General features: G+C 42.8%; 2 protein-coding genes across 9 annotated transcripts in view; both read right to left on the reverse strand.

The window, feature by feature from the left end:
* The window catches only part of DLEC1 (DLEC1 cilia and flagella associated protein), an 83,011-nt gene extending 59,117 nt beyond the window's left edge, over positions 1–23,894 (reverse strand). For 3 of the 8 annotated variants that reach the window (XM_073901999.1, XM_025884317.2, XM_025884299.2), the window contains exons 1-6: positions 23,179–23,889; positions 22,098–22,248; positions 5,986–6,096; positions 4,460–4,650; positions 4,027–4,247; positions 3,141–3,219 (exon numbers count right to left, since the gene is read on the reverse strand). In XM_073901999.1, the coding sequence (XP_073758100.1) occupies positions 3,141–3,219; positions 4,027–4,247; positions 4,460–4,650; positions 5,986–6,096; positions 22,098–22,248; positions 23,179–23,577 (1,152 nt within the window). In that variant the 5' untranslated portion in view covers positions 23,578–23,889. Of the gene's footprint in view, positions 1–3,140; positions 3,220–4,026; positions 4,248–4,459; positions 4,651–5,985; positions 6,097–22,097; positions 22,249–23,178 lie in introns of all 8 variants that reach the window. The other 5 variants (XM_025884324.2, XM_025884286.2, XR_012381052.1 and 2 more) reach the window with 4 other exon arrangements.
* On the reverse strand, positions 10,014–11,964 carry LOC112833263 (importin subunit alpha-1). Its single transcript, XM_025884333.2, has one exon. The coding sequence runs from the start codon at positions 11,843–11,845 to the stop codon at positions 10,256–10,258; it is 1,590 nt and encodes a 529-aa protein (XP_025740118.1). The 5' UTR covers positions 11,846–11,964; the 3' UTR covers positions 10,014–10,255.
* Positions 23,895–23,977: the final 83 nt, after the last annotated feature.

Below are 23,977 nucleotides of genomic sequence, written 5' to 3' on the forward strand. Positions count from 1 at the left end.
GTCAATGAACCTGTGACAAAGGAGGCAAGAATATACAATGGGGAAAAGACAGTCACTTCAATAAATGGTGCTGGGAAAACTGGACAGGTACATGCAAAAGATTAAACTGGACCACTTTCTAACACCATACACAAAACTAAACTCAAAATGGATTAAATGTGAGATGTTAAATCATAAAACTCCTAAAGAAAAATAGGCAGCAATTTCTTTGCCATTAGCCTTAGCAACTTTTTTCTAGATAGTCTCCTCAGAAAAGGGATACAAAAGCAAAAATAAATGATTGGGACTGCATCCAAATAAAAAGCTTTTGCACAGTGAAGGAAACCATCAACAAAATGAAAAGGCAACCTACTGAATAAGAGAAGATATTTGCCAATGATGTATCTGATAAGGGGTTAGTATCCAAAATATATAAAGAACTTATACAAGTAAACAGCAAAAATAAACAAAAACCCCAAATAATCCAATTAAAAAATGGGCAGAGGACCTAAACAGACATTTTTCCAAAGAAGACATCCAAATGGCCAACAGACACATGAAAAGATGCTCAGCATCAGTTGTCATCAAGGAAACGCAAATCGAAACCACAATGAGATATCACCTCATACCTACCAGAATGGCTAAAATTAACAACACAAGAAACAACAAGTGTTGGTGAGGATATGGAGAAAAAGGAACCCTCATGCACTTTTGGTTGGTGGGAATGTAAATTGGTGCAGCCACTGTGAAAGCTGGAATGGAAGTTCCTCAGAAAATTAAAAATAGAACTACCTTATGATCCAGTAATTCCACTACTGGATATTTACCCAGAGAAAATGAAAACACTAATTTGAAAAGACGTATACAGCCCTAGTTTTATTACAGCATTATTTACAATAGCCAAGACATGGAAGTAACCTAAATGTCCACTAGTAGATGAATAAAGAAAATATGGTACATATATACAATGGAATATTACCGAGCCATAAAAAAGAATGAAATCTACACTGTTGGTGGGAATGCAAGCTGGTGCAGCCACTCTGGAAAATAGTATGGAGGTTCCTCAAAAAGTTGAAAATAGAGCTACCCTACAACCCAGCAATTGCACTACTGGGTATTTACCCCAAAGATAAATATGTAGTGATCTGAAGGGGCTCCTGCACCCCAATGTTTATAGCAGCAATGTCCACAGTAGCCAAACTATGGAAAGAGCCTAGATGTCCATCGACAGATGAATGGATAAAGAAGATGTGGTATATGTATACAAGGAGTATTATGCAGCCATCAAAAAAATGAAATTTTGTCATTTGCAATGATGGGGATGGAACTAGAGGGTATTATGCTAAGCGAAATAACTCAATCAGAGAAAGACATGTATCATATGATCTCACTGATATGAGGAATTTGAGAAACAAGACAGAGGATCACAGGGGAAGGGAGGGGAAAATGAAACAAGACAAAAGCAGGGAGGGAGACAAACCATAAGAGACTCTTAATCTCAGGAAACAAACTGAGGGTTGCTGGAGTGGTGGGGGGTGGGAGGGATGGGGTGGCTGGGTGATGGACATTGGGGAGGGTATGTGCTATGGTGAGCGCTGTGAATTGTGTAAGACTGATGAATCACAGACCTGTGCCCCTGAAATAAATAATATATTCTATGTTAATTAAAAAAAAAAGAATGAAATCTTGCCATTTGTGACAACACAGATGCACCCAGAGGGTATTACACTAAGTGAAATAAGTCAGACAAATATTGTGTGACTTCACTTAAATGTGGAATCTTAAAACAAACAAACATACAAATGAACAAACAAACAAAAAACCAGAATCAGACCTATAAATACCAAGAATGAACTGATGGTTCATTCACAGCAGGGAGAGGAAATGGGGAGGGGCAAAATGGGTGAAGGGGAAGGAGTGGACTGGGCTTCCACTTATGGAATGTATAAGTGAGGTGGACAAAAGGCACAGCACAGAGACCACAATCAATGGCACTGTAATATACTGTAATATGCTGTATGGTGACCGATGGGAGCTACACTTGTGGTGAGCACAGCATAAGGCACAGAATTGTTGAATCACTATGTCATACACCTGAAACTAACATAACAGTGTGTGTCAACTCTACTTCATAAAAGACAAACATGAAAAGGCAAACTCTGGGAGTAGATATTTATAATACAAATAACAAGAAAAAGAACTCAAATCTATTATATGAGTAAAAATTCTATCAATCAGTAAAGAAAAGACAGAGATAACCCAATAGAAAAAATGGGTACTAACCAACAGTTCACAAAAGATGATATTCAAATGGGCAACTGATCCATGAAAACGTGCTCAATGAGTGATCTCTGCTACTTTTCAGAATGGTCAAAATGAGAAAGACTGAGTCTTGGTGAAGATGTGGAACAACCAGAAATCTCACTCACTGCGTACGGCAGCATAAACAGTCACTTTGGGGGAAAAAACTAGCAGGGGGTAGAGGAGTTATTACCCACTAAAGGAGAAAAAAAGAGATATTTTAACCAAATGCAGTGTTTGAATTCGGATTCAAATAAACCAAATGTAAACTGACTTTTTTTTAACAAATGGAGGAAAATCAGACATGGATCGATATTAGTTAATATTAATATTCCTGGGTGTGATCATGGTTAGTTTTTTTTAAGGTTTTTATTTATTTATTTGTCAGAGGGAGAGAGAGAGACGGCCGGCAGAGGGAGAGGGAGAAGCAGACTCCCCGCTGAGCAGGGAGCCCAATGTGGGACTGGATCCCAGGACCCTGTGATCATGACCTGAGCTGAAGGCAGATGCTTAACTGACTGAGCCACCCAGGTGCCCCGATAATGGTTATTTTGTAAAAGTGCTTACCTGTTAGAGATACATACTGAAGTATTAACTAAAGAATGACCCGATGTCTAGGCTTTTCCTTAAAACACTTCCAGTGTATGCATGTGTACCTAGACCCACACACAAGGAAGTTGTGGGAGTGATACATGAAACCAGATTTGCAGAAAGCAGATAATTAGTGAAGGTAGGTGATGGGCACACAAGGGTTTATTACAGTCTTTTCTCTAATTTTGTATATGGCTTTAATTCCATGAATGACTTCAAAACATAAGGAAGCTGATGAAGGGGGAGCTGGAAAGAAATAAGATTTTTACCTCATAAACTGGCCCAATTTCATAATCTGTGAAAAATCCGATTGATGGTTTAGCTAGAAACACTGGAGTATCAGCACAACTGTCAGAGGGCAAACAAGGGGAGAAAGGCTGTTAGTCTCACCCATGTGATTTGTGCAAAATAAATACACCCAAACTGCCAAAGATAATCACAATATGTCATTTATTGGGTTTTGTTCCTGTTGTTAAAGCAGGCAACAAAATAATTTTACCGCATGGTAGAATCTTCATGAAGATATGTGCAGCTGTGTGGTTCATTTTCAATATGCATATAGGAAGCTTCCACTCTGGAAGCTTCCACGCCAATATCCTGACTGGGTTTTTAATATAGGTGCTGTGTTTCTTTGCATATATTAGTCCTTTTTCTTAATAAAAAAGATATCACTTGACTAATAAGTGTTAATAGTTTTAAGTCCCCTGAAATTATGAACCCATGAAACCATTCATTCCCTTCACAAGGACAATTAATAAAATAAGCCAAAGGCACTCTGAAAGAAAATCACAATTTATATGTATTATTTGCAATTAATCAAATTTTAAATATTTTTATTTTTAGGGTCATATTCCAAGACATATGAGTGCAAGGGAAGAGAACATGGCTACAGACCAAGACTGTTCAGATAAAAGCAGGGGACCAGCACTAACCCTTGATCCTTCAAAACCCGGGCAGGTCAGAAAAGCACAAACCCAGGCTTCTTGGGGATGTCCAAAGGCCAAGTCTGTGGGGAGCCCTGAAGACCTGCTCTGTTCTGATACTGACATCCCATTCCCGCCACCTCCCCGAAAAGTCCAGACCAGACCCTGGACCTTCTGGGTTTACTCCCACATGTCCAACTTTCTGATAAATTCAAGTCGGGGAAAGACCCACCTCTGCTCCAAATCTCCACCCTGGAAATCTCCTGTCAGTACTGGCTTCTTCGGAGGAAAGAGAAGAGACTTGCCTCCATAGGGAGTGTTAGGAGGGAAAAACCGAGGGTTTTTTAGGAAGTGGTTCCGACTCTCCATTCTGGCAAGCAGAAGTCGCTCCAGTTCTCTCTGGGGCACGTGTAAGTGGCTCATCCACTTTTTATTCTTGGGTGGACCTGCCTTCTTTGAAACACAAAAAAATAAGAGTCCATGACAGGCTGAGGGACTGTGTGTGCTGACATTGGGCCAACTGCATGACCCCCCGGTAAGCAACGCAATCTCTCCTATTTCGCTGCAGACCCGCAACTTCCTGTGTCACCAGGAACTCCTTCCCCTCGACGCCTCCCTGTGCCCACTGCCCCCACACACCACCGCGCACGGGCTTCCACACCAACCTTGACGGCCTTGCGCTTTGCCTTTGAACACAAGTCCCCTGTCAGGCTGTCCACAGTGTAGTCTAACTCGTCTTGAGACTTAGTGAGCGTCTTCTTGCAGGAAGCCTCAAGCTTCTTGGTCAGGTGCTTCTTGGGGACGGAACACTTCTCACAACTGAATGTGAGTTTTGAACATCCAGGGACGGAGACACCTATGGCACCAATGAATCAAACCGAGCTGCCACAGACTGAAGTGGATGTTTCTAAGATGACTATAAAACCACCGGGGCCACAGTTAGCTTGATACTTTCCCTTCAACTTTCACATTCACTACACTAGACATAACTGCTCTTTAGCGTATAAAGTACTCCTGGAACTTATTCTATGTACTCGAGACTTAGGACTAGAGTGTTACGTATTTGTTTGATTGTCGAACATGGTCAAAGAACATGAGTAGACTACTGTCTGTCTGTCTCACGCATTCCCCATATGTGAACTTGCTTTTCAAAAGCTCACATGAGGAATCAAAGTTTCTATTAGCTTTTTACTCCTCTAAGATCATCCCCAGAAGGTTAAAGGAGAACACCCATTGCTAGCAAGAACTGGTACCAGTACAATACCTGGTAAATCCTCAATACATGTTAACTCTATCCTCACTTATCTGCATAAGATGGTGAATTCCCAACTAACTTTGCACTATTAAGTGGCTTAGTATCACGCGACGCTTCCTTCTGCTCCCTCTCTCTGGCCTGTCCTCTCTACACGGCTCAGGCTGTCAATGGAACTCTGTTCTCCTGAGCACCCTCAATTCTCTGGATGCCAGTCTTCCCATCCCAAATGCCTTCTCAGCTCCAAAGCCTCAGAGGTCATCAGAGTCCCACTGACTGGGGTGCCTGGAGAGCTCATCTTCCAAACCTGGCACCACTGGGCCATCCGGATATGTGCCCAATGGATCCACAGAGCAACTTCTCCCTATCTATACACTGACTCTGCCAAAAGTCTACCTCCCTGCTTAAACCCACAATCCAGCTCCCACCCCACTCTCAGAAGATCCTGCCTCCTGCATCACAGGAAACTGGCCCGACATCACACATACGAATACACACTCTTCTCTGCCTCCCTACCCAGTCTTCCCACCAAACTCAAAGAAGGTACAGTTGCTCTTTTCCTACATGGGGTATGGAAGAACCCCACGGTCCATGTTCTGGCTGCAGTCGGAACTTGCTCCCTTATCTGTCTTCAGTCCCTCCCTCTCTTGGGTCATTCAACTACTTTTCTAAGCATTTTCATCTCTCTTGGTGTTGAACAGCTGACAAGGGCGCAAATTCCACATGGAGGAGTTGAGACTTTTGTCTTGCAGGTGTTAGGGAGTCAGAGAGGAAGTGGCGTGCTTAGAGCTGACCCTCCTAAGAGTCACTATCAAAATTAAACAAAAGGGGAAAAAAAATCAATGAGGAAATGGCAGCAAAGGTGGCCAGAGTGGTCGCGTTCCTAAAGAACTTCCCGAGAATGAGAGCAGAGGCCGCAGCAGACTACAGAAGCCTTACCTTTAGGTGCAGAGCAAAATGGCACCATGTCACTGTAGTAATCGTCCGGGCAGATCAAATGGTGTTTCTGTAGCAATTCACTGTCCACACACCATCTGAACATAGTCTTCACTACATAGAAGGGAAGAAGGACAAACGTGTTTGAAGCCAGACTGACGTTAAAGAACCTGCACCCCAAACTTTTTCACCCTCCAAATCTAAACCATCTTACAAAATTCTTTCCAAGGACCACGAACAAATTTATAATGACATGCATGTTGTCATTTCGAGATTTCAGAAATTAATCAGCAAATGTTGACCAGACACTTCACAGAGGCCAACCATTAGTCAGGGCGGTGCTGTGGTCTTATTTGAGCTAAAATACTGTGTGACTCAAGGAGAGGTCTATTAATAAAATATAATTAAGGACAGTATGGCAGATTAAAGAAATGGCCCCAATCCTTCACCCTTCTCTGTATCCACACCCTTTGCCATATGACTTTGTACTCCTTCGCCCTTGACTTTGGCCATGTGATGTGCTTTGGCCAATGAGATGTTGGCAGGGGTTTGCACAGCTAAGCCTTCTCTCTTGCACCTTTGCCATTCTCATGAGAGAGCTTCCCTGCCCCTGAGAAGAGCTCCTGCCTCTTTATTTTGGACTCCAGCATGAATCCATGTGGAGCAGACTTGAGCCTAATTTGTAACAAGGAGGCAAGTTCAGCTGGGCCCACAGCTTAAGGCTGGTCTAGCCAGCCAAGCCCAGGTAGATCAGCCAACCCCCAACAGATCCACTGACACATGAGAGAGAAAATCTCCTTTAATAGAGTGAGAAGTCAGTCATTAATATCCATGGCTGATGAGCCAAGAAAAAATAGGAGAGACATATTATTTAGAGGTATCCAGAAGAAGTAAAGCCAAAAATGGCTACCTTTGGCAGGTAGGCTGAGATTGGGAGAGGTGACATGGAGGATTTTTTTCAATAGACTTTATTTTTTATTTTATTTTATTATTTTTTTTAAAGATTTTACTTATTTCTTTGTCAGAGAGAGAGAGAGAGAGGGAGAATGAGCACAAGCAAGGGGAGTGTGAGAGGGAGAAGCAGGCTCCCTGCTGAGCAAGGAGCCCGATGCAGGACTCGATCCCAGGACACTGGGATCATGACCTGAGCCAAAGGCAGACGCTTAACCAACTGAGCCACCCAGGCAGCCCTAGACTTTATTTTTTAGAGCACTTTTAGGTTCGTAGAAAAATTGGGTGGAATGGAGATGTCCCATAGAGCCCCTGGCCCCACACATGCACAGCCACCCCCACCATCAACACAGCCCACCAGAGTGGTACATCTGTTCCAACTGATGATCCTACACTGACACACTGTTATCATACAGAGTCCATACTTTACATTACAGTTCACTCTTGGTGTTGGAGATCTACGGGTTTGGACAAATTTATAATGACATGCATGGGTAGAGGATTTTTATAGTTCATTAGAAGCTTTTCTAAACTATTTGATTTTTTTAAAACCATGTATATTAACACTTTGATAAAAATTCAGGAATAAAGAAGATGAATGGAAGACTCAGGAAGTTTTCAAACTTCGTCGCTTGCTCCATTAACCAACATGACCTTGCCCTTTGGAGGTTTCCTATAACCAAGGATGAGACAAGCGAAGAATAAATGTTTCTCCCATAATATTCATTAATTTAGGAATTTCAAGGTTTGGCTTAGTTCCTGTTATAGTCAGGGTTCAGTGAGGAAAACAGATCTCACTCTCTGTATGTCATATATAAAGCGACTGAATGCAGGGGACTATGGAATGGGAGATCAAAGGTCGGGGAGACTATCGCTACCAACTTAAGACAGCAGCACTGAGGGAGGGGCTTCTCAAGAAATTATCTGGAAGCTGCTGTGAAACTCACAGCTGCTCAGTCATCTGCCTGCTACTGCTTCTGGAAAATAGTGACCTCCTCCTCCTCCAAAACTCACCAAGAGCCTTTCATGAGTGACCTAACATGGAACCATGGGGAAAAGGTGCATTCTGGGAAATGCCTCGCTTCTCCTTTGCAATACAAAGACCTCAGCAGGGGGTGGCAGGAATGCCAGGTTCTGTCCCAGCCCAGTTCCCAAGGACTTTGGTGAGGGCCTATTTGAAATATTGTAAGATAAAACTTCCACACAAAGGACAGGGGCCACGTGGGAAGATATAGCCTCTCTCTTCTGATACCCTTGTCTCTGCAGTCCTCCCCAAGGCTGTGGACAGTTAGGTGCTACGTCTGCAGAAGAAGGCAGGTTGTGTGTCAGCTATTTGGAAAGTCTCTCTCCATGTCCGGCCTGGACTACGTGAGCCTTGGAACCCCCCTCACTGGCCTGGTGAGCATCCTCCTCCGCCCGGGAAGAGTGGGCTTCCTGCACCGACCCTACGCTCCTGCACCCGGCTCTGTTCCACTCCCCAAGAGATAATGTGGACAACTTATCAGCAACGGAAGGGAATGAAAGCAAAAAATGTTCTGATCTTCCCCCTCTGTCTGGAGAATTTACATATGTTTTCCACTTTGTGACATTTGTATTAGCAAACAGAGAAAGGCTGCCTCTGTGCCTCAAGTAAGAAAAATTGCAGGGGCATGTCCTCCCCATCAATCATCTAAGGTATAAAGAAGGTTCTTGGGTCACCTTGCCCTTTTCCCCCAACCAGAAGCAGGACCCAGAGGGATGTCCGTGGAACTGGATCAAGATCTCTACTTCTGCTACTTTTGAAATAAAAAAGGAACGTTACCAGAAGGCAGAGAAATGTTACCAGAAGCCTGAGAAACCAGGGCAGATAATGTCTGATTATAACAATATTATCTTGGGTAAAAAAACAAAATGAAGGTCATTGAAAAACTCCCCTGACTCGGGTTTGTTTCTCAGTTTGCAGCGTTTTATTTCACTTTCACTTAAAAACAACCAAACAATTATTTCATCCCCCTTGATCTCTAGCCAGTAGAATCCTAGGAACAGTGTTGGACTCCCGGGACTCGGGGGACAACAGGCAACCAATAATACCTCCCGGGAATCTGCTACCAACAATCTCTGCCGAATCCACAATGGAGCGAGGGTCCTGGCAGCTACACGACTCTGCTCTGGAGGCGGAGGAACAGAAGATGCGGAATACACACTGAATGTTCACTGTCTGCTATGCTGAGCCTCAGAGGTGGCAGGTTTGACCAAGTTCAGGGCCTCGCACCCAGAGCCACGCCCTGCGGGAAGTCACTGACACCTGTGTGACACCCTGCCTGGTCTGGTCAACAATCCTTCCTCCCGCTCCTGATAGAAGAGAAGGCGGGCTCCGACAGCAGACTCACTCAAGTCCAAATCTGGCTCTCAGCCCTTCTGAGTTGTAGGAATTGAGGGAAGTCATTTGATCCTTTCTCTCAGTTCCTGCAGCTATAAAATGGAGAGAAAACCTACCTCACAGGGTTGTTAGAAGGGTTCAGTCGGATAACCTATACAAAGCATCTTGCATAGCATCTGGTCCCTAGTAGGACCCCGTAAGTCTAATGCCTTTCCAAGCCAATACACCTTCCACTTCTCCTTCCCTCTGGGCCACAGATACGCTGGGTCTCCTGACCCTAAAAGCACAGTCCCCACTGCCTATTGCACTGGAAAATGATGACTTTCGGGGATGCAGGAGGATAGATCAAAGTCTTTGGGGACAATAAAAGGAACCAGGCCTTCTTGGAGAAATGGCTGATTCCAGGTCTGGGGCAATAAGATAAGCCTGGAACATTTGACCATTCCAGGAAATAAGGAAGTTATCAAAGACAACTGCTATTGTATCAAAAGAGTTAGGAGAGAACTTGAAAAGGCTCCAACTGGCCAAAGATGGGACAACTTGAGCATTGATAAAGATAATAAATAGAACTGTAGTTATGAAATCCATGAGTTCATAATGATACTGAAAATCAACCAACAAACTTCTTTGGTCACCTTTGGAAGATGCTAGGGGAACCAACTCATTATTTTATTTTATTTTATTTTATTTTTTATTTATTTTTTTTTTTTAAAGAAAAGAGTGGAATTTAATCTTTATTTACAGGACACTGCAAGAGAGGAGATTCTACATAGAAATAAGAAACCCACTGAGGAAGAGCTTCATACAGGTTGTACAGTTTGGAACTGGTCAAGTAGAGTTTTGTTGTAAAAAGTGCTACAATAACAAAACACATTTAAAAAGAGTTCTTAGTAGAGAAACAGTAAGACAAACTTCTACCAAACAGAGTACACAACAAACAACTTTCTGCCTCAGCTGTACAATCTAAAAGTTAAAAGTCCCGGGAGTGCCATCCTGAACTTGGAACGTATAGCCTTCAGAGGTAGTTTCTGGCACAACATTCTGATCTTCCTCTTCCTCTACAGAGAAATACTTCTCAATCAAGTTTAATGAAGCTTTGTACACAGACTCATTTTCATGGTTTTGTAGAGCTTCAATTTTGTCCAAACCTCCACATTCTTCAATCATTATACTAAGTTTCTCAGTTTCACCTAGTTTCTCAGCAGCCTGAAAGATGTTTGAAATGGCATCCAGAATAACCAGAATAATTTTGGTGTCTTTTGCAGTCAAGAGGTTCATCAATGGTTCTATTATGCCACAATGAACGAGGTATACAATCTGTTCAACTGTCCCACCACTTGTATAGTTGGTCACAGCCCAGACAGCTTCCTTTTGTGTCTTAAAGTCTGCCTTAGAGAGAACACCAACGAGGAATGGGACTAATCCATGATTCACAACTTGCTGTATCTGGTCCTGGCGACCAGCTGTAATGTTTGACATTGTCCACGTAGCTTCCTTCTGAATATTAGTTTTGGGGTTCGTTAGGAGGCTGGGAAAAACAGCAAGTGCTCCTGCATCTATTACAACCTGAGTCTGTTCATCTGTCCCAGTAACGATATTTCCTATGGCTCTTAGTGCAGGAGTCACAATGGGCAATTCAGTAGCTCCTAGAAGCTTCACAAGCTGGGGCACAACTCCTGTTTTCACAACCATTTCAATCCGTTCATTTGGACCATCAGTAAGGTAGGAAATGGCCCAGCAGGTATCTGCCAATACTTCTGGATCATCATGATGCAGGAGACGAACTAAGGTAGGAAGAATCTGCTCAACAGCATCTAATGGGGGTGCAGGATTCTTGTTGCGACAAAGGTTTGAAAGTGTCCAAGTAAGGTTACGTAAGTAACCACATGCTAAAGATGACATATCAGGAACTGCAAGGAGAGCCAATAGTGGGTCAACTGCACCATACTTGATAACCAAGTCTCGAAAAACTGAACCATCACCTGCAATGTTTCCTAGAGCCCATACAGCTTGTTCACTGATGTGGGCATGGGAAGATGCCAACAGAGAAATGAATGCTGGGATAGCACCTCCATCTACCACAGCCTTGGTCTGTTCTGACGTCCCAGAAGCAATGTTAGTGAGAGCCCAAGCAGATTCAAACTGAATGGGACTACAATCAGTTCTGCCCAAGAAGGACACAAATTTTGGAATCAAACCAGCCCGGATTATGTTGTCTATGGGGGGCTGTTTTTCCCTAGAAAGCAGTTTCCTAGCAGCTTGAGTAGCCTGGAGCTGGCTTTCCAAATTGTTGCTATTTATGCCTTTGACAATGTCATCAACAGACCAATTTACAGTGCCCTGGTTGTTGCGGTTTTCCTGTAGTGGAGAGGTAGCGTCATCAGGAAACGAGCTTACGTTTCTCCTTTTCAGCATCTGGTCATCCTTCTTAGCTTTCCTTAGCTCCACATTAACTTCTATTCGGCGCCGCCTCATTTCTGTACTGTCTTTCCCCTTGTTCTTGAATCTGTTAAGGCGAGCAGCTGGTGAATTAGCATTCTCGTTGGTGGACATGGTTATGAGACAAAGGGAGAAAGCTACACAGCCGGCTCAGGCTTCCACAGGAGGCGGTCCGGGGCGCGCAAGCCGCAGGACAGCTGCCCTCAAAACGTCCACCACGGATCACCCCAAAGACGGTGTCCCAACTCATTATTTTAAAAACTGGCAAAGAGGGGTACCTGGGTGGCTCAGTCAGTTAAGCGTCTGCCTTCGCCTCAGGTCGTGATCCCAGGGTCCTGGGATCAAGCCCCGCATCAGGCTCCCTGCTCAGTGGGGAGTCTGCTTCTCCCTCTCCCTCTGCCTGCCACTCCCCCTGTTTGTGCTCTCTCTCTCTGTCAAATAAATAAATTATTTAATAATAATAAAAATAATAAAAATAAAAACTGGCAAAAAGGGGAAAGAATTAATCCTGCCCATTCGTACCTTGGGGTAATCATAGTAGTAGCTGAAAAGTTTCTCTTTATGGAAGTACCAGTACGATTAGCATTTTGTCCTAATTTACAACCCCTAATGAAATAATAGATCCAGGCGAAGGTCACCAGCAACACGGAGGGAGAGACATCAGACATCACATACCTCCTGAAGACCGCACACAGCACAACCTATGAAGTGGTCTTGCCCCTTTCCTCCACAAAAAAACATGAGTCTAAACCTTACAAAGTCTCTAGAACTAATTACTGAATTGCAGGAAACACAGGAACCAGGAAGACAGGTTTAACAACACCACAATGTTGAAATCAGCAAAATCTAGACTACAGACAAGTCTATAGGAAAAACAATCCAATTTCTTTAGCAAATAAATTGATAATGGGGGTGCCTGGGTGGCTCAGTCGTTAAGCATCTGCCTTCAGCTCAGGTCATGATCCCAGGGTCCTGGGATGGAGCCCTACGTCAGGCTCCCTGCTTGGAGGGAAGTCTGCTTCTCCCTCTCCCACTCTCCCTGCTTGTGTTCCCTCTCTCACTGTGTCTCTATCAAATAAATAAATAAAATCTTTAAAAATAAATTGATAATGGAGGTGACTGACTGAAATAAAGGCTTTTCCGTGAATGCTGGTAGCGAGGGAGCTTTGAGGTGGAAGGAGAATCGGCAAAATCTGAGGCTACCTCTCCACGAACACTCATCGGTTATAATTTAATTTGGAGAATTTAATGTAGACAAACCCCAGCAGATGCCAACTTGACCAGGTGATCCAGGTTAATATCACCTGTGCCTTCTGACGGCTGAAGCCAGGAGAGGGCCCCACAACTTCTGTGGTATTGCTGCCCAGAATGAGTCTGAGTCTGGTCACAAGGAAACAGGAGAGCCATCCTGTGGAACGAAAGGCCAGCCAGGAAACATCAAGAGGGGATTCTGTGATGACCGGAGTAGGAAGCACCAGAAATCATCTCCCCACTTAGGCAACAACTGCACTGGCAGAAGCACTCTAACCTAACTATTTTGGAACCCTGGAGTCTAGGGAAGACTTGGAGGTCAATTCAACTCTTAGCAGAGTAGCAGCTACCCAGCCCCCATCTGACTCCTATGGCAAGCATCTGTGCACACGTTCCTGGCGCAGCCTGCTCAGTTTGTGGGAGCCTGGGTGAGCAAAAAGGACTCCGTCTTCCAAATACCAGGGATCTGTGCTCTGATTTCTTATTACCGCTTCTGATCACAGAGGTGTAGACAAAGGGGCCAGCAGCCATGGCTGTAGTCCCTCCTCCACTGATGCAAGCCCCTCCCCCTGCAGCAGAAGAGACTTCTAGGCTTTTTTTTTTTTTTTTAAGATTTTATTTATTTATTTGACAGCGAGAGACAGTGAGAGCAGGAACACAAGCAGGGGGAGTGGGAGAAGGAGAAGCAGGCTTCCCGCTGAGCAGGGAGCCCGCTGTGGGGCTCGATCCCAAGGCCCTGGGATCATGACCTGAGCCGAAGGCAGCTGCTTAACGACTAAGCCACCCAGGCGCCCTTTCTTTCTTTCTTTCTTTCTTTCTTTTTTTTTTTTAACTTGTAGGCATTTTAAAGGGCCGGTCCCTTTTTCCTCTCCTTGACCTTCCTTTTTCCCCCTTTTGGGAACCAGATATTAAAGACTAGGACATTCAAAAACAACTGCAGATGTGGGGAAAATTAGAACATGACTGCACACGCCCAGGGAAAAGCTCAGAAAAGACCTGAGAAGAACTTAAGTGTACACCTCAGGCTGACTCTTGGCACAGACAGCCTACAATTAAAACAAAAACAAAACCAATAAACAAAAATGGCAAGAAGGGGGAGAATCTGATTTCTTGAGTTCACACATTATTAGATTCAAATATCCAGTTTTTAATTTAAAAAATCACAAAATTTTTTAGATCATTATCTCAGCGCTCCATTTTACAACAAGAGATAACCGTGTCTGGGACAATAATAACCTTATTTATTTGAACTTTGTATTCAGACACAGTGCTTCACTATTTTTTAACATTATATAATCTTTACTATAACCACGAAAGTGAGTTTTAACATTCTTCCCTTTTAGAGACAAGAGGGCTGAGCTACATAAAAAGTTGTTTCCTAGCTTATCAAATTTAAGTCTTTACCAGAATATCCCACCATGTTCTACGTCCTAAGAAATGAACTTGAAAACGCTCATGCTATCTTAGGTTTCCTTAGATATGTCACCTCTGCCTATACTCATCCCCTCTGCCTATACTCTTGTGCAACTGAAACAATATCAAAATCAGAGTAACCCAAGGATGTTTAATTTCATGATCTCAGGGTCCTGGGATGGAGCCCCGCATTGGGCTCCCTGCTCAGCGGATCCCTCTGCTCCTCCCCTCCCCCGTTCATGCTCTCTCTCTCTCTCTCTCTCTCTCAAATAAATAAAATCTTAAAAAAAAGAATTGTTAGTTTATGTTTCTAGGCACACAATGCATAAAGATGTAATCTGTGACGCGTAATTTTGTGACATCAACAACCTAACAGGGTGGGGATGGAGCTGTAAAGAAGCAGAGTTTTTGTATGTTATTGAAGTTAAACTGGTATAAATTCAAATTAGAGTGTTATAACTTTAGGTTGTTAAATGTAATCCCTATGGTAATCACAAAGAAACCAGTTTATATACACAAAAGAAATTAAAAAGGAATCTAAACATTTCACAGACACACACACAAAAACTGACCCAACACAAAAGAAGGCAGTAATGCAGGAAATAAGAGACAAAAGATCTATAAGGCATACAGAAAAAAATAAAATGACAGAAGTCCCTCCTTATCAGTAATTACTGTAAATGTAAATAGATTAAACTCCCTAATCAAAGGAAAAGTTGGTAGAATGGCTAAAAAGACATGATCCAACTATATGCTGTCTATAATGGACTCACTTTAGATCCAAGACACAAACAGAATGTAAGTGAAAAGATGAAAAAAGATATTCCATGCAAATAGTAACCAAAAAGTAACTGATAGTATTCCATGCAAAAACACCAAAAGGGGTGGCTATTCTAATTATCAGACAAAATAAGCTTTAAAACCAAAAGGTTCCAAGACACAAAGAAGGACATTATATACGAATAAAAGGTTCAATATAACAATAAGACAGAACAATTATAAATATTTAGACACTTAATGACAGGTCATCAAAATAATGAAGCAAAAATGGACAGAATTGAGGAGAGAAATAGACAGTTCTACAATACTAGTTGGAACCTTCAGTACCCCTTTTACAATAACAGAAAAACCAGACAGAAAATAAGTAAGGAAACAGAGGACTTGAAGAACACAATAGACTAAGTAGATCTAACAGACACAGACAGAACACTGCCCAACAAGAGCAGCTTAATGTTCTCCAGTGCACATGGGACATTTCCCAGATCATATGTAAGGCCACAAATTGAACCCCAGTAGATTTTAAAGGATAGATACCATACAAAGTATCTTCTCTGACAACAATGGGATGAATTTAGAAATCAGTAATGGGAGGAAACTGGAAAATTCACTAAATTGTGGAAATTAAACAACACACTTTTAAACAACCAACAGACCAAAGAAGAAATCACAATTAGAATTAGAGGAATTAGAATTAGAAACTACTTAGAAACAAATAGGAATTAGAAATTACTTAGAGACAAATAATGAAAGCGAGAACATAACATACCAGAACTTACAGGACATAGTGAAAGTGGTGCCAAGGAGGAAACTTACAGCTATAAACACATTTAAAAACAAGAAAGATCTCAAATCAGCAATCTAACTTAAGAACTTAAGAAACCAGAAAAACTAAACCCAAAGCTAGATGAAGGAAATAACAAGACTAGAGCACAGATAAATACGGAACAGATAAACAATAGAGAAAATTAATGAATAATGAACTTAAAAGTTGGTTCTTCAGAAAAATCAACAATATTGACAAAACTTCAGCTAGATCAACTAAGAGAAAGAGAAGACCCGAATGACTAAAATCAGACATGAGAGTGGGGATGTTACCAACGATTCCACACAAATAAAAAGGATTATAAGAGAGTACTAGGAACAATTCTACACCAACAAATGGGATAACGCAGATAAAATGGACAAATTCCTAGAAATATGAAACCTACAAAGACAAAATCCCAAAGAAATAGAAGATCTGAATTGACCTATAACTAGTTAAGGAGATTCAATCAGTAATCAAAAGTCTCCCCCCTCCAAAATGTTCTGGACCTGGTGGTTTCCCCGGTGAATTCTACCAAATATTTAAAGAAATAATACCAACTCTTCTTAAGTTAAAAAAACAGAGTTACACATTCTATAATGTCAGCATTACCCTGATACCAAAGCCAGACAAAGACACTACCAAAAAAAAAACCGAAAAACTACAGACCAATATCTCTTACGAACCTCAATGCAAAAGTCCTCAGCAAAATACTAGCAAATCGAATCCTGCAGCTTATTGAATGAATTATATACCATGACCAAGTGAGATCTACTCCCGGAAATCAAGGGTAGTTCAACATTTGAAAAGTGATCAGTGTAATACCCCACATTAGTGGGGTGAAGGGAAAAAAATCATATGATCATCTCAATTGATGCAGAAATAACACAAAACAAAATTCAATGCCCTTTCATGATAAAAACACTAAAAAAGCTAGGACTCGGAGGGAACTTCCTTTACCTAATAAAAGCCACAGATAGAAAACCAGTAGCAAACATCATACTCGATGGTAAAAGACTGAAAGCTTTTCCTCTAAGATTAGGAACAAGGCAAGGATGCCTGCTTTCATTACTTCTAGTCAGCTTAGTGCTGGAAGTTCTAACTGGATCAATTAGGCAAAAAGAAAAAGGAATCCAAATTGGAAAGGAAGAAGTAAATTCACGTGTTTGCAGATGATATGATCTTATATGTAGAAAACCCTAAAAGTCCCACACACACAAAAAAAACCTGTTAGAATAAATGAATTTCAGCAAAATAACAGGACACAAAGTCAACATGCAAAAATCAGTTGCATTTCTATCAACAATGAACGATCTGGAAAGGAAATTATGGAAACAATTCCATTTAAAATAGCATCAAAAAGAATAAAATACTTAAAAGTTAGCTAAAAAGGTGAAAGACTTTTACAATGAAAAGTACCAAACATTGCTGAAAGAAATTAAAGATGACATAAATAAATGGAAACATATTCCATGCTCATGGATTAGAAGATTTAATACTAAAATGTCAATACTACCCAAAGTGATCTACAGATTGAATACAATCCCTATCAAAATCCCAACGATGTTCTTTGCAGAAATAGAAAAACCCATTCTAAAAGTCTCATGGAATCTCAAGGAATCCCTGATAGCCAAAACAATCTTGAAAAAGAACAAACAAAACCAGAGGATTAACACTGCCTAATTTAAAAACTTACTGCAGGGGCACTTGGGTCGCTCAGTCGATTAAGCATGTCTGCCTTCGGCTCAGGTCATGATCCCAGGGTCCTGGGATCGAGCCCCACACTGGGCTCCCTGCTCAGCGGGAAGCCTGCTTCTCCCTCTCCTCCCTGCTTGTGCTTTCTCTCACTATCTCTGTCTCTCTCTCTCTCTAATAAATAAACTCTTAAAAAAATTCTTAATCCCCCAAAAAAAACTTACTGCAAAGCTATGGTTATCAAAATAATATGGTACTGGCATAAAGATAGACATAGAAAGAAATGGAATAGAATAAAAAGCCCAGAAATAAACCCTCACATATATGGCCAAATGATTTTTGACAAGTATACCAAGACCATTCAATGAGGAAAGAACAGTCTTTTCAACAAAAGATGCTTGGGAAAGTGGATATCCTTGTGCAAAAGAATGAAGTTGGACCCTTATCTAACACCATATAAAACATCATATCAAAGTTAGTCAAAGATCTTTGTCTTTCTCTTTCTGACTTATTGCACTTAGCATTATACCCCCTAGGTCTATCCATGTTGTTGCAAATGGCAAGATCCATGCTTTTTTATGGCTGAGTAATATTCCACTGCATATACGTACCACATCTTCTTTATCCATTCATCTATTGATGGACACTTGGGCGCTTCCATATCTTGGCTGTTGTAAATAATGCTACAATAAGCATTTGATTTCACTCATATGTGGAATTTCAGAAACAAAACAAATGAACAAAGAAAAAAAGACAAATAAAAAACGAGACTCTTAAATACAGAGAAAAAACTGAAGGTTGCCAAAGGGAAGGTGGGTGGGGTGGTGAGTGAAATGAAAGGGATTAAGAGTACACTTATCGTGAGTCACTGCATCTCTCAGTCTGACTTCATGCCAAAGGGAGTTAAAGTAATTTCATCACTTCTAACTCATGAACTTAATGAGGCACCTACAGTGTTACTCAACAGGAAACTATTTGCATCTTGGGATAGATATTTTGTTATGTGGAACCATCTTAACCACTGCAGCGTGTCTTAGCATCCCTGACCAATGCAGTACTAAAAGCCAGGAACACAACCCACCCCCTTTACTGACATACCAAAGATGCTTCCAAATATTTCTGCATGCCCCCTAGGAGGACAGCACTGCCCCAAGGTTAGAACCACTGAAGACGCTCTAATGTTAAGTATATCCTTCCCTACCCAAAAAACTCAAACTTATATCTTTATTTGGATGGTGTATCAGCCACTCCAAGTTATAAATTCCACTTTGACTAAAAGACCTCCCACCACTTACTAGCTGGGTAACCTTGAACAAGGTAGCATAACTTGTGGAGTTTCAGTTTCATCTGTAAGATAAGGATGAAGCTTACTTAACTCAGAGCAGTAAGCTTTAGTGCAGAGGCAAATGTTCCTTCCTGAGCTTCCCCCCGGCTCCTCTCCCTTTCCTCATGGCTCAGAGAACATGGTGAGATCACTGCCTAATTCACCTGCCACAAGGTTAAGGAGAAGGTTGTATAAAGAATTGAAGTCAGTGGGGAGAGGCTGAGTCCAGCTTTAGTGTAATTATCTTTGATGACACAAACGGCAAGGTAGGTGCTAGTCCTCTGGTGGGATACATACATGGCTTTCCAATTTTGTAATGGAGAATTTTCTTCACACTGGTGCTTAATGCCATTTGCTTTTACTAAACACAAAACATGGGTCTTGGCTATTTTGGAACATCTTGTACATTTAGATCCCTTAAGAATTTGTAGAAGCTAGTTCCATTAAGCACAAAATTTTATTTAGAGCCAATAAAACAGACTCAATTTCAAAAGAAAAGGGGGGGTACACTTATCATGATGAGCACTAAGTAATGTATAGAATTGTTGAATCATTACATTGTATACCTAAAGCTAATATAACCCTGTATGTTAATTATACTCCAATTAAAAAAATTAAGCAAAGACCTAAATGTAAGACCTAAAACAATAAATCCTTAGAAGAAAATATAGGGCAAAAGTTTCACAGCATTGGATTTGACAGTGATTTCTTATATGCCTTGATATGACACCAAGGCACAGGCAACAACTTAAAAATGATTTAAAAATGCATTTGAAAGGACATTTCTCCAAAGAAGATATACAAATGGCCATAAGTCCATGAAAAGATGCTCAGTATCACTAATGAGGAGGGAAATGCAAATCAAAACTACAATAAGATACCACCTCACACTCGTTAGAAGAGCTACTATCACAAAAAAAAAAAAAAAAAACAGAAAATAACAAGTGTTAGCAAGGATGTGGAGAAATGGAAATCCTCGTGCACTCTTGGTGGGAATGTGAAAATGATACAGCTATTGTGGGAAACAGTATGGTGGCGCCTCAAAAAATTAAAAATAGAACTACCATACGACCCAGCAATTCCCCTTTTGGGTATACACCCAAAAGAATCGAAAGCAGGGTCTCAAAGAGATATCTGTACACCCTGTTCAGAGCAGCATTATTCATGATAGCCAAAATGTGGAAGTAACCCAACTGACCAACAATGGATGAATGGATAAGCAAAATGTGGTACATACATACAATGGAATACTATTCTGTCTTAAAAAGGAAGGAAATTCTGACACAGGCTACAACATGGGTGAACCTTGAGGACACTAAGCTAAATGAAATAAGCCAGTCAAAAAGACAAATACTGTATGATTCTACTTGTATGAGGTACTTTGAGTAGTCTAAATTGTAAAGACAGGGGCACCTGGGTGGCTTAGTCAGTTAAGTGTCTGCCTTCATCTAAGGCCATGATCTCAGGGTCCTGGGATCGAGCTCCATGTCGGGCTCCCTGCTCAGCAGGGAGTCTGCTTCTCCCTCTGCCTCTCCCTGTGCTCTTGCTTGCTCTCTCTGTCAAATGAATAAATAAAATCTTAAAAAAAAATAAGTTGTAGAGACACAAAGTAGAATGGTGGTTGCCAGGGGCTGGGGTAAGGGTATGGGAAGTTATTGTTTAATGGGTACAGAGTTTTAGTTTTGCAAAATGAAAAGAGTTCTGGGGATGGAGGGTGGTGATGTTCATACAACATTATGCATGTACTTAATACCATTGAACTGTCCATTTAAAAATAGGTAAGATGGTAAGTTTTATGCATCCTTAGGCACAATAAAAAAAATTGGGGGAGGGCACCTGGGTGGCTCAGTTGGTTAAGTGACTGCCTTCGGCTCAGGTCATGATCCTGGAGTCCCGGGATTGAGTCCCACATCGGGCTCCCTGCTCAGCGGGGAGTCTGCTTCTCCCTCTGCCCCTCCCCCCTCATGTGCGTGCTCTCTTTCTCTCTCTCTCTCATTCTCTCTCGCAAATAAATAAATAAAAAATTTTAAAAAAAATTGGGGGAGAAAAACACAACTGTCAAGAATATGAAAGACAATTATGGAATGAAAAGTCACCGGAACAAAAGGCACAGCATAAGGAATGCAGTCAATGACATTGTGATTGGGAGGTATGGGCAGATGGTACCTACACGTGTGGTGAGCACAGCATAATGCATAAACTTGTCAAATCACTAAGTTGTACACATGGAACTAATGTAACATTGTGTTCCAATTGTACTCAAATAAAAAAGAATTTTTTTGAGAGGTTGAGAGAGAGAGGAGGGGCAGAGAGGGAGAAAGAGAGAAAGAGAGAGATGAAGGAAGAATTCCAAGCAGGCTCCTTGCCCAGCACAGAGCCCAACACGGGGCTTGATCCCACAACACTGAGATAATGACCTGAGCCAAAATCAAGAGTCAGACACTTAATTGACTGAGCCACCCTGGTGCCCCAGAAAAGAAATTTTTTTAAAGAACATGAAAAACAAGAAAAGATCAAGAAATTCTTTCAAACTGAATACTCTAAAAATGGGTCTTTTTTTAAAGATTTTATTTATTTGATAGTGAGAACGCACAAGTAGGGGGAGTGGCAGGCAGAGGGAGAGGGAGAAGCAGGCTCCCTGCTGAGCCAGGAGCCAGATGTGGGACTTGATCCCAGGACCCTGGGATCATGACCTGAGCTGAAGGCAGACGCTTAACTGACTGAGCCACCCAAGAACCCCTAAAAATGGGTCTTGACAATCACATGCAACATGACTTCCTAGACAGAGTCCTGGACCAGAGAAGAGAAAGAGCCACTGTGGGACAGCTGGTGAAATCTGAATGGGATCTGTGAATTGGAGGTTAGTGTTGCACAAATGCTGATTTCTAGGCTTGTATGGTTGTATGTTGATTACATAGGAGAGAGTCCCTGTTTTGGAGACATGCATGTTAGAGTGTTTTGTGGTAATGAAACATCACATCTGTAATTTGATCTCCAAACATTCACAAGAAGACTAGAGAGTGGTCCGTAGAGCCAACACTGTAATATATTAACGGCTGGAGAATCAGGTGAAGGGCATGTTGGGAGTTCATTATACACACCTGGAGGCATCTTGAGGAAGGTATCAAGGACATGCACTTCGGCCAGTTGCATGATCCGTTCTTTCTCTGCAAGGGCTCGTGCACGGGCCTGAATGATATGTCTCTCCAACATTTCAATTTCATCCAGTCGCTGCTTATAGACCTTCCGAATCTGGCAGGTAGACCATCAAATGCACAGAAATAGGCTGAGATCGCAGAGCTTTACTCACCCCCACCCCCAGCATCGGGCTTCCTGTGAAGCACAGAACAATCACAGAACTATGGAGACCAACTGGTCCAACCTAACAGATGTGAAAACTGGGACCCACAGAGGGAAAAGGCTTAAAGGTTTCATAGTAAATTCGGGAACAGAGCCGAGCCTGAAACTCTGCCTCCTGCCTTCACAGCTGCCACCCAAACTCTGAAAGAGCAAACACAAGTTAGCACACCACCTGTGGTAGACAGAGGCGTGCCACCCAGATGCCCACCTCACCTGAGACTCCCTTTAAGGGATTCCTCAGCAGTGTGGGCAGCCGTCAGACTCAGCAGAGAGGGTCCAAGTCAGCTGCCTTCCTCCTTGTACAGACGAGGAAGCAGTTGCCTCCCAGAGACGAGTCATGCTTCCTCAAATCTGGGCATGAATGCCTAGGTTACGATTGTGGTTTGTGATACAAAGACAGGCACCCCAAATGGGGTGACTTTTAGCCTTACCATCTTCAGGAAACAACAACTATTCGGCTATCTGCCCCAGTCCTTTTATTTACATATGCAATTATTTCGTGTGTGTATGCACGTAGAAAAATGAAGATGGATAGGCGCTACAGACATAGGCCTTATGTGCGTATTTCTGTAAACGTGCGGAGAGAGTGCTCTTCCACTAGATGTCGAACACACTGGGGCAGGGGCTTTGCGTTTTCCTAGCTGCATCCCCAGTGCCTGGCAACCAGCAGATGCTGGCACTTGTCGAGAGGCTGAGTCCTGCGGGGGCCTGCCTTTCTAGGGGCGCGCCCTGGGCCCCCCCCCGCACTGTCCGCGGACGTGACGCCACCGTGTCCCCGGTGAGCAAGGGCAGGGAGCGCGCGGGGCTCCGGGGCCGCCTTACCCGCTGCAGCTCGTCCACGAACTCCTCGTGGCGCGCATCCTCGCTGCCGCGGGCCTTGATCAAGCTCGCGCTCAGGTCCTCGCCGATCACCTCGTTAGTGTACAAGTTGCGGAAGAGGCCGGTGAGCAAGTGCGAGATGTCTTGGCTGCGCAGCGAGGTGGGGCGCAGACTCAGCAGCTGCGGCTCGGGGAGCGGCTGGAGCGTGAGGGGCCCCACGCGGCGGGCCCGGCCCCCGAAGCTGTAGTGAAAGGCCTCGGAGTGGGTTAAGGAGGACAGCCAGGTGGACTCGCTGGGGCTGCGGATCCCGGCCAGATGCGAGGTTGGCGTCCACGTCGCACCCCGGAATGCGTAGGACCCAGACTCTGCAGACAGTCGGTCTCTGGCTCTTCCCGTCTCCATGGCAACTGAGACGCCGCTAACTCCTTGCCGCCCTTCCGCTTCCGGCCGCGTCCTTTCCGCTTTGCCTCCCTCTGCGGGAGCCGCTTTTGCATCGACCTTCTTAAAGTGAGCTTAGTGTGAGGCACCAATGGAGAATGGTTCATTGGCACAGCCAGGCCAGTCTGGTTGCAAAACTTGGCTCCTAACTACCTCTCTTCATCCGTCTGTTCTCTAATTTGTTAAGCAATTATTCACTCATTTAATATTTATTGTATAAAGATTCTATTTCAGGTTCGTGCTGGGAGCTGAAGATAGCAAAGGAAGTGAGATGCTGCTTCGGCCCTCAGTCGTGTGTGTGTGTGTGTGTGTGTGTGTGTGTGTGTGTGTGTGTGTGTGTGAGAGAGAGAGAGAGAGAGACCTA

This window comes from Callorhinus ursinus, unplaced genomic scaffold (genome assembly GCF_003265705.2).
Source record: "Callorhinus ursinus isolate GAN/ISIS: 27379988/994484 unplaced genomic scaffold, GSC_fseal_2.0 scaffold1, whole genome shotgun sequence".
Classification (NCBI taxonomy): domain Eukaryota; kingdom Metazoa; phylum Chordata; class Mammalia; order Carnivora; family Otariidae; genus Callorhinus; species Callorhinus ursinus.